This window comes from Chanodichthys erythropterus, chromosome 3 (genome assembly GCF_024489055.1).
Source record: "Chanodichthys erythropterus isolate Z2021 chromosome 3, ASM2448905v1, whole genome shotgun sequence".
Classification (NCBI taxonomy): domain Eukaryota; kingdom Metazoa; phylum Chordata; class Actinopteri; order Cypriniformes; family Xenocyprididae; genus Chanodichthys; species Chanodichthys erythropterus.
The window spans coordinates 46882939-46894245 of NC_090223.1; the positions used below are offsets into that span (position 1 = coordinate 46882939).

General features: G+C 34.2%; 1 protein-coding gene and 1 long non-coding RNA gene across 2 annotated transcripts; both read left to right on the plus strand.

Moving 5' to 3' along the window:
* The first annotated feature begins 2335 nt into the window (after positions 1-2335).
* LOC137012874 (hemoglobin embryonic subunit alpha-like) lies at positions 2336-3059 on the plus strand. Its single transcript, XM_067376359.1, has 3 exons — positions 2336-2467; positions 2565-2772; positions 2856-3059. The coding sequence occupies exons 1-3, from the start codon at positions 2373-2375 to the stop codon at positions 2982-2984; spliced, it is 432 nt and encodes a 143-aa protein (XP_067232460.1). The 5' UTR covers positions 2336-2372; the 3' UTR covers positions 2985-3059.
* Positions 3060-6466: 3407 nt separating this feature from the next.
* Positions 6467-9131, plus strand: LOC137012882 (uncharacterized). Its single transcript, XR_010893626.1, has 5 exons — positions 6467-7026; positions 7654-7786; positions 7945-8050; positions 8360-8472; positions 9061-9131. It is a non-coding gene; the product is annotated as an uncharacterized lncRNA (long non-coding RNA).
* Positions 9132-11307: the final 2176 nt, after the last annotated feature.

Below are 11307 nucleotides of genomic sequence, written 5' to 3' on the forward strand. Positions count from 1 at the left end.
GAGACTGTAAGAGATTCAAGCCTTCTTATCTGATTAACCATTCCTGACACTGCAACTCTCTGCAACAGCCGCAATGAGAACAGAAAAAGAAAGATGAAAAATTTGTTTTAACTGGAACCGAATTTCTAGAACCGACCATCTGTCTGCTTGTTTCGTACAAACAACAGGTAATAGGTAACTTTCTCTCTCTCTCTCTCTCTCTCTCTCACACACACACACACTTGCTCTTTGTTATTGTTATTAATTAATTAATTAATTAATCTATTTATTTAGCCTACTTATTGTTTGTTTGTTTTTTATTATTAATTTATTTATTTTTTTTTTTTTGAACGGGATGCTACATGTGATTAGGCTATAAGGAACATGTTGGCTAAATGTTTGATTCCATTCTAGCAAATATGGACAAGACTGTAAAGGTGAATTGTACTATTTAAACTGTTTAATGACTCTTTGCAAAGACAAAATCCTTCAATATATTTTTTTCCATTTCGTAAAATTAGGTATTAATGACGTATTTAATGATTGTGTCTGATCATGGCCAATCTGTTAGGAGCTTAATACAATTAAATACAAGCTACAGTCTCGGCCGCAATGCCAGAAATCAATAACAGGACATTGATGGGCCCCCTGATGAAAACATCAATACATACGATTTAGCAAAAAAACGTATGAATTAGTACGAGTGAGGTCGTATGAATTCATACGATTTAGCCACCTCGTAAAATACGTACGAATTGCCGTGAGATCGGGTTGCAACATCGTATAAATCATAGCCTACTGATTATGTTTTTTGAAAATGTAAAAATGCAGAAAGTTTTCTGTAAGGGTTGTGTTTACGGTATGGTTAGGGGATATAATATAGTTTGTACAGTATAAAAAAATAATTATGTCTATGGATAAAACTTAAAAACCCAACGTGTGTGCTTGTTTATATGATGTATGAGGACACACATTTACATGGGTATTACTAATATTACAATGTAAACGTGCACGGTTTATGAGGACCTGAGTCATTAAAGGGTTAGTTCACTCAAAAATGTAATTTCTGTCATTAATTAATTACTCATGTCGTTCTACACACGTAAGACGCCGTGTGTTTCGAAATTTCAATAGTTCACATAACTTTGGCAGTATGATACGTGATCCGAATCATTAATTCAAAACAAAAGCTTCGTAAAGCTTCGAAGCAGTGTTTTGAAATCGGATAGATGTTGTTGAAAAGTAGTTGGAGCCTCACTGAGCCATCAGATCTGAACAAAAAAGTCCTTATTTGTGTTCCAAAGATGAATGAAGGTCTTACTGGTGTGGAACGACATGAGGGTAAGTAATTAATGACAGAATTTTAATTTTTGGGTGAACTAACCCTTTAAAATGGCTTAAAACATACTAAACAATGTTTTATTAAGAATATAACAATTCAGAAAGTTTGAGGGTTGTGTTTAGGGATAGTGTTATTATAAGGGGATAGAATATACAGTTTGTACAGTATAAAAATCATCACGCGTATGGAATGTCCTCATAAGGATACAAAAGATAGCATTTAAGGATTGTATGGCACGCGTCCCACTGATCATTTAAGGTAATTTGGATAGTTGAAATTATCATTTGATGAATCCAAACATTTGTTTGTTTATTTTTTTGGTTGATGAATTTACAGAATAAAATATACAAGCATATTGTAGACTACAGTTAAACATGTCAAGTGTAATTCGTGTTTCATTCAACTTCTTACTTTCATATATTGTTTCCAAAGTCCAGTTGCAAGTCTTAAAACGCTGTTGAACTGAGCTCCATAATTATCTGCACTTAAGTGAGACGCCCACAGACAAGAACTTCTTTTGATAACAGGCCATTTCAAAGATAACACACACTTTCTCAGCAAGGCGTGGTAGGAATTATACAATGTTTAATTGACAAACAACAAAGTAAATTTGGAATCATTTGATAAAATCAATCGATTTTATAATTTTATCGTATACACAAAATAAAAGAAAGAAAAGAAAAATAACAGAACAAGCATGCTAATACACGCTTAAACAATGTTATATAAAATGTAAAACGAAACAAAAAAAAATAAAACTTTTATAGGAGTATCGCCTTATGTTATTCATTAAAATAACAGATAGATAATTATTCAATGAATTAACTTCAATTTAACGAATTGCTATGTAATTCAATAAAAGTGGAAAAAACAAACGGCTTTACCAAGTATATCATGAAATGAAGTCGAGCATTTTGGCAGTCTTCCAAAGTTTGATAAGTCATCTTTGGTGTGTGAGGATGGTCTTGGGTGTTTCTTCCTGGTGGCAATATAAAACAGCCAGTTTCTGCCAGCAGTCTACATAAGTTTGCTGCAAATTCATCCATCCACGATGAGTCTCACCGCCAAAGACAAAGCTGCAGTCAAAGCCCTTTGGGCCAAGATCGCAGGAAAAGCTGACGACATTGGTCATGATGCTCTTTCTAGGTAAGGTTCATTATGGTGTTTTGTAATATGCTAAGTCGTAATCTAATGTTTTCTTTGGACGTGTATCTGGAGTTCAGTTTAATGTGTTTGCCTCCAGGATGTTGGCGGTCTACCCACAGACCAAAACCTATTTCTCTCACTGGAAAGACTTGAGTCCCGGCTCTGCCCCAGTGAGGAAGCACGGGAAGACTGTGATGGCTGGCGTTGGTGAGGCTGTCAGCAAAATCGACGACCTTACTAATGGACTTCTGACCCTCAGCGAGCTTCATGCTTTCCAGCTGAGAGTTGACCCCGCCAATTTCAAGGTGAACGCAATGAAATTATTCTGATGCTGTCATACTCTCGTAGTCGCGGTATAACCTGAATTCGTTTTCTCTGTTTCCCCTAGATTCTGTCCCACAACATACTCGTGGTTCTGGCCACCTTGTTCCCCACCGATTTCACTCCTGCGGCGCATGTTGCTATGGACAAGTTCCTCTCTGCTTTGTCTCTGGCTCTGTCTGAGAAGTACAGATGAGCGCGCATTGTTGTTGCTCGAGACCAGACGGATGCCTGTGTAAACATTCTGTTTTATTATGATGCAATAAATGAGTCTGAAAAACTTCAACTAAACGTCTTTGCTGCATATGTCTTAAAGGCATTAACCACTTGTCAGTAAAATAGGTTTTAAAACATCGCTTTACTGTCATAACGTGAAGACAATTAGCGAATGGAGAGAGAGGAGATACAGCACAGTCTCACATCAGAACACAAATATTGTTTATAACCAACGCTATCTCACGACCAATTCGTACTTATTCTACGAGGTGGCTATTTTGTATAAATTCATACGACCTCACTCGTGCGAATTCGTACGATTTGTCTAAACCCCAGTGACGGTTAGGTTTAGGGGCGGGGTTTGGGGTAGGTCATTCGTATGAATTCATACGAATTTGTCAACTCGTAAAATACATACGATTTAGCAAAAAACGTATGAATTAGTACGAGTGAGGTCGTATGAATTCATACGATTTAGCCACCTCGTAAAATACGTACGAATTGCCGTGAGATCGGGTTGTTATAACTGTTTAATACTTTCTACAGAACTACCATCCAATGAACATGAAAATATTTGTTGTTTTACCTAGCATGGATACTCAGATTTTACTACAACAGTTTTACTACAAGTCTGGCGTTTTAAATAAAACATAAATCAACCAACCACAAAGACAACCGATTACATTTAAACAACTTTAAACTTTAAAACCTTTAAATAATGATAGGGTAGATTGGGGTAAAACGCCCCCCACATGTTTTTCTCAAAATAAGCACTAGAGGTAGTCAATATACATTTTCACTGTTGCTATGCACTACGTTTGACAACGGGGATAAACAAATCTTCTTGGAGAAGCTGACACCAGCGACGTATTTGAAGAGAAGAGGATTACATGACAAGCGCTATAATTTTCAGATATTAGTAAACAAGTGTTTAAGAGAATATTGTTCTGCAGGATATCACAGTAATGTGTGATAGATGAATAGTGAAGTCTGTAGTTTGAGAGGATATGTTATTTATAAGGAATATAATTATATTTTAATTTTTTTTTTTTAAAGTCGTAGCTTGTGGGGTAAAACGCCCCCCAGATGGCATAGTTTCTCTCTATCATAATTACTATAATAACATATTTCTGTCTATCAAATCCTTTGTTTTACACTTAATGCAGTATAACTAGGTGGTAAAATCAAAATATTTAAACAAAATTAAAGAAAATAAAATAAAAATTACCTCAAGTGAGCATTAGGCTAGCTTGATAGCACAGTTGGCTCACTGATGGAAGGTGGTTAGGTGACCCAATGAAATTGGGTGGCTTTTAATGCATTTATTGGATATATTTTACTACATAAATATACAAATTTATAAGTTTAATATTTATTTAGGGTTTTCTGTTTGTCTTGGTGATAGTGGTGAACAAATACATCAATTATCAAATGTAAAAAATTTGGATATGTTGGATATTCCTCAAATAAATATTAAAAATATTAAATATATAGGCCTATACATGTTGATACATTACTTGCCTTTTACTTTTAGAGATTAAAAACTAGTCTGTTCATTTTGCTGTTGATATATGAAGCAAACTGGTTGGTAAAGAAAAGGGGGCATTTTACCCCACCTTGGGGGGCGTTTTACCCCACCGCTGCATGGGGCAAAATGCCCCCTTTGTACAAAAATATTTTCAGTCAAAATACTAATTAATTATGAAGGCTGAGCAATTTTAATATTTGGTGAATAACTCCTGCCATAGTCACTCAAAACCAGGATGGCAATTCTAGTCACATTTATGTTTTGTTTCACTGTAATGTCATATTTTCCTTAAGGGGGGCGTTTTCCCCCACTCTACCTTCTTAACCCTTAAGCAAAGCTTGAGTAACAACTAGTTCTGTGGGCTTGTACGATTGTTACAATTTAATTTAGTCCTTCAAAGTGCAAAGTTCATATTTCACTGATCATTATAACATAAATCTATCTTCTTATTAGAAATATATTAGTATAATTTTGCCTGTAGTTCTGCGGCCGTATTCTTACCACTAAGAGTTCTCCTAAATAGCAGTAAAGTTTTTAGTTGAGAGTTTTCTCTTAAAACCTATTCACAAAGCTGCTGAGACAAACTTTTACTAAGGTATAGACTGAAGTCTTAAGCTAAGAGTAAGGGCGGGGTTGAGCTCGTTGCTATGGACTGAGTCATTCGAAACGGGTGCCATTTGGGTCCTCAACGTCTGATCAGATGCATAAGGCACAAAAAATGTCCCAAAGTCTGTTTCCAAAGCTTAAGGTCATTAATTCAAGTGTTCTTTTTAACATGATATTATGATAAAATGCTTTTTTTTTTTTTTTGAAGATTAGCATACTATTTTTTAATTAATTTTCATTATTATATAGCCAATTTCACATGTCCGCGTTAACCAAAATGACATTTGCATCTAAATATCACCAAATAAGTCATATATTTTTCTCAAACATATAGCTACTATTTTCAGGATTATATGTGTGTCCCTGTTCAACCCAGTCTCATATGAAAATGTATCCTGACTACGTTGGTCCAAAGTGCAAAACGTAGAGGGGTTACAATAATGGCCCTTAAATTGTATGACTGTTACATTTTTTTTTGCCTATTGTTTTGCGTCCAAGTCACGTGACTTTAGAGAGCCCGGCCGTGAGAACAAAAAACATGGCGGACGTTTCTCTACTTTTTAGTGAAAAAACAATATTTGGAGTTAGTTTCTGCATAAAAATAAGTTTTGATTACATTTTTAGCGAGAAATATATATTCTATTTTCATAATATTCACTCAGTGAATGTACATAATCACTCGCTTGCGCGTTGTTGCAAAGATTTTTCTGATCTCGCCAGAATAATGTGAAACTGCTACGTTTTGGTTGCTATGAACAATATTTTATTTTCTGCATCAAAATAAGGTTTGATTACATTTTAAGCAAAATATATATATTTTATTTTCATAATATTCACTCAGTGAATGTACATAATCACTCGCTTGCGCGTTGTTGCAAAGATTTATCTGATCTCGCCAGAATAATGTGAAACTGCTACGTTTTGGTTGCTATGAACAATATTTTGAGTTAGTTTCTGCATCAAAATAAGGTTTGATTACATTTTAAGCAAAAAATATATATTATTTATTTTCATAATATTCACTCAGTGAATGTACATAATCACTCGCTTGCGCGTTGTTGCAAAGATTTATCTGATCTCGCCAGAATAATGTGAAACTGCTACGTTTTGGTTGCTATGAACAATATTTTGAGTTAGTTTCTGCATAAAAATAAGGTTTGATTACATTTTTAGCGAGAAATATATATTCTATTTTCATAATATTCACTCAGTGAATGTCAACCCGTTCTCACTCCTGACCGTTCTCACGCTGAAGAAGTCTCCTTCAGAACACATCGCGATATTTGGCATCAGTTCGCGTGTGCTGGATGTTGGTAAGTAGTCGTAAATACGCTGTTCTAATGTTTGATATAATGTCTTTTCTGTTTGCAGATATTAATCAGATTAACGTTAGCTCCCTCATGTTCAGTCACTGCATTATATCTGTCACCTCCGCTGAGGTTTTGCTTTTCATTGCTTTCTATATTAAATACTAAACTAGGGTGATTAAACACTGTCACGTGACGTGCAATATATTGCACAATATATATAACATATTCATATCAGTTTCAAAGTAGTACAAGTGTAGTTTCAAAATGGTATTTGTTGTAGAAGCACGGTAAAAAACAACACTTACCATGCTTTTTACCACAGTATTGGTCGTTTTAATGTGATTTTTGTTGTAAATACAGAGTGACCACAACACTTATCATGCTTTTAATGCCTAATAATGTTAAATCCAAAAACTGTAAGGTCAATAAGAACTTCTTTCCTATATATATTTATATATAAACCTATATATTATAAATAATGATATTTTCTTTTCTCTTGTTTTAGCTGAAAAGACAAAAAGGGCCTTTCGGAAATGGATGAAGGAGACAGAAAGCTGCAAAGGCAAATAATTGCAATGGTATGTGTGTGTTGCTTTTAACCCTTTATCAAACATTTTATCAAGCATTTGTTAAATAGTCTCACAGTAAATTAAAATTAAAGTCAAATCCTGTACATATTTATCACCTTATTTGTAAATCAGTTGTGCCCCTTCTTGGACAGTTGGACGTCCCACACATAAAAGTTTATATTAATTCCATTGAATTCTTTAAAATGATTACAGATTGGGCCCAAAATGTTCCAATGATACATGATGTCTCTCTGCACCTCATAACTACCTCTGTTTGCAAGAGTGGAAATTATCATTTGACTTGTCACATGACATCAGATATTCGATTATTTTGTCATAATCAAAATAATTGAATATCTGATGTCTATTCAATATCTAATCAGTTACACTGCTGATAATGTCCTGCTTGCATGTGAAACATGTTATTTATTTATTTATTCTTTTAAATATAAATATAGCTTGCTATTAAAGACATATGTTTAATCATGGAAATGCCCACATATCAGTGAACTTATTACATAAATGCATTTAACATTTAATTATGCAACACTCTTTACAGAAGGAAATCCTACAGTTATGTGTAAATTGACAACTTGAATGTGATGTAATAAATTTACCTTCCTTTCTGTCTTGCAGGATTACTTGCAGATTACTTAGTCCTTCTTTTTAGGATCTCTACAACATCAAACTCAACAGCTCTTTTAAGAGCCGACCCTCACAAGAGCTACTAGTGAGTCGCTGCAAACCTGCCGTGATCAGCCCTTTCCAGGTAAAGTTTCTAGATATTTAAATCAGTATTTACTCATCAAATGCTCTCCTGGATGGTATGGTAAATTAACTTATTTATAACTGTCTCAATTTGTATGTTTTAAGAACAAGAGTAATTGCACACAGAGTAAGTAGAGACTTTCTTGTTTTTCTGTGCAGAGAAGGAAGACCAGTCCTTATATCAAAGCAAGCTCATCGAAGTCCTTTGTTTAGGGTGAGGAAGGAACATGACCATCTCATGCCCAAAGAAGACAGAAGTCCATTGGTATGTCTTGTGTTGAGGCAATGCTGTAATATGTAGTACAGAATTTAATGTTGTTCTCTCAAAGGACTATTAAGTTCTTAAAAAGTTCTTAAAAACTGTTCCTTCTTTTTTTTGTCTGTTTGTTTGTTTGTTTTTTTAGATAAAAGCAGACAGGGAAGCTTTGGAAGATAATGAGTTAATATAATATAATATAGTATAATAGGAATTAAATAGTAAATGTTCTTTAAATTATGTGTAATACTTTTTTTGGCTTGAAATAAGGCCTTATACTGCACAGACCTAAAACATTGTATTTGTGTTTTAAAACAGATAGCAAGTGAAGTCACTAACAGAAGATCCTAGAGGAAAAACGACTGATGTGCAGCTACGGAGGAACACAAGAGGCAGAAACTATGCATGGCCATGGCTTCTTCATGAGTACGGTAAGTCCTGTGCCTATTCTTAATTCTTGCCTTAAAGTTTTTATTGCAGTATTTTAACAATTTTACATTGTACAGGTTATCACTTGGTTTTTGACCAAATTATGCTCTTGAAACAAGAAACAGAAGAGTATGTTGTCCTGAAAGAAATCAAGGCTCAAAAGAGAGCATGCCTTTCTAAAAGATCTTTTAAAACAGGTTGCTGTTAATATGGGTAAAACAGTTTTTGTTCAGTACTTAGCTTACAGTCTGTGCTGCATTTTTATTATAATATATATATTATGTACTGCTGTTTTGTAAAGTTAAATCAGGAACAGGCAACTCTAGCCCTTTTGCTGTCTCCTTTTTGAGGTGGAGAGTTTACCTCCAACCATAATTGAGCACACCTGAAAATTTTAACCAAAGTCTTCAGGTGTACTTATAGACAGTTATAGGCAGTTGGGTTTGAGGTTGAGGCTAAATCTACAGGACCGTGGACGCTGAGGGCCAGAGTAGCCCACCACTGTTTAAATCATGCAGAACATAAGCTGACCTGGCTGTCCATTAAACTACTTAACTTGAATTGTCTGTGTTTTTTTGTTTTACTTTTAGACCAGGACTGAAGAACGCCTGACAATGGGATGTTAAGACTTCTTCCTCTGGTTGAGAAAAAGCTACAGCACATCAGTGATCACATCTTTCTGGTCATTAGTTGTACTGTAGAGTACAACTGAACAAACTGTTTAGAAGAAGAAGAACATGAACATGATAGAGACATGTACAGGGAAGAGCAAGAACCCAGTTCAGCTGTGATAATGAATCTTTATTTTAAACTCAATATCAAATCTGTTTTCTGGATCATAGTTGACTGGATGGGATTCTGTGGCGCTCATTTGTGCAATAGGAGTAAAGTCTGTGAATGGATTATTATGACGTTAACGTATTTTTGAAGACACGTTTTTATTTATCTTGAATCTCATTTGTCTTTATGCAAATTTCAACCTTATGCTGTATCCTCCAATAAAGTGTTGTGTAATAAATTATGATGAACGTGGTGTTTGGTAGAGTAAATACAATTTAACTAAGCTGAGTTTATTTCATAATTTAAAAAAATGACATATAATTTCCATGATTGTTTTACTTATTAATACATAAATATATATTACATAAATATTTTCGATCTAATTCATGATATTTGGGACAACAATGCACCAAAAGTTGCATATACTTTCATGTTGTGACAAGGATGGCAGTTTCCAGATAAATAAAGGGAAGGAATGTGAATAAAGAGAGGCTGCAGTGGGTTATACTGATACAAACACTTCAAGCAGAGTTGAAGAAGATCGATGTTGATCATTCTGGTACATCTACTACTGCATTCAAAATGACAGCTGGACATTACTGATGTCAGGCATGTGAGGAGCAAGAAGAGGGGGTGATAATGACATTTTGGCACAGTTTCTTATTTTACTGAATAGTGCATTATCCTTGTGTAACAGTAATAGTGAAGTGTAAATATAAATAGTTTTTAGTTTACTGCCAACACTGGCAGCTGGATAATGGCAAGTTGTGGGTTCATCCATTATATTTATTGGTGTTCATACAAAAAAAAAAGCAAAGAAATAATCAACTACTATTCAATTAATCAATTATTATTATTATTATTATTATTATTATTGTATTACAACATTTTGTTATAATATTTCCATATTTCATCTATACAAGCATGATGTTAGAATGGAAAATGAGGAAATGATAAAATACTCCAATATTTAAATGTGATTCAACAAAGTTTGTTATCCATGATGAGGAGTACACACCTGTGTAGATTTTAATGCCCTTCCACCCCCAAGGGGCCAGTACCGGCCCCTGGAAGAGCAAAAAAATGCACATTTCAAATGGCTGTAACTCAAAGTCCGGTTAGCGTATCAAAGAGAAAATCAACAGGACAACTGCTTATGCTATGATTACTAAATAATGTTGGGCACAGTTTTCAGACATACATGGAAAGCTGGCATAAAGGTTTTTTAATAGTGATTACAGTAAAATATTACATTTCAGCCTGTCCCTCATATATGTAATAAATGTTTGCACAATAAACATATTTAAATATCGAGTTGTCCATTAAAGATCTTATTATTTTAACATTTATCATTTCTTTACTAAACGTTTTAAACTACATTACCCATATGTCTCTGTCATTCTATCAATGAACGGGAAACATGGCGCTGTAGTTCATTGAGAAGCTAGGGTTAGGGTTGGGATCTCGGTAAAGGAGTAATTTCTCACAACATGGAAACACTTTATAGTTAACTTAATGTATGAGTAACGTAATATTCACACTAAAACAAACTTTGTAAGATAAAGCGCCGTTTTATATGGGTTGAAAGGTAGTCCAATCACAGCGAGTTCTGCGATAGAGTCACAGCCAATCACAACACAGCTGAACAGATGCGTCACGCTTACTTGTCCATTTATGGTAAATGACGACAGATCTCCTTCGGTTCCGGCTGACGAGAAAGATTCCTTAAATATATAATTAATCTAATTAAATATGATAAAAATCACATTTTACAACGAAAGACTCCTTTGTGTTTTAAACTGATGCATAAATATATTTGAAAGAGATATAATTGCATCTACTAAAGTGCTTCTAACATTTACAGTAGATATGTAGTATATTAAAGGTATACATTTAATCACTTATTTATACCATTCTTCACCATTTGAACTCTTGGAATTAAAATAAATATAAATAAAAGCATAATGAATGTACTCGATTTTGTAATCATATTCCAATATGTAGTGTCAAAGACAAATGTAGGCCCCAAACTACTGCACAACAGTATAAAAATCAGT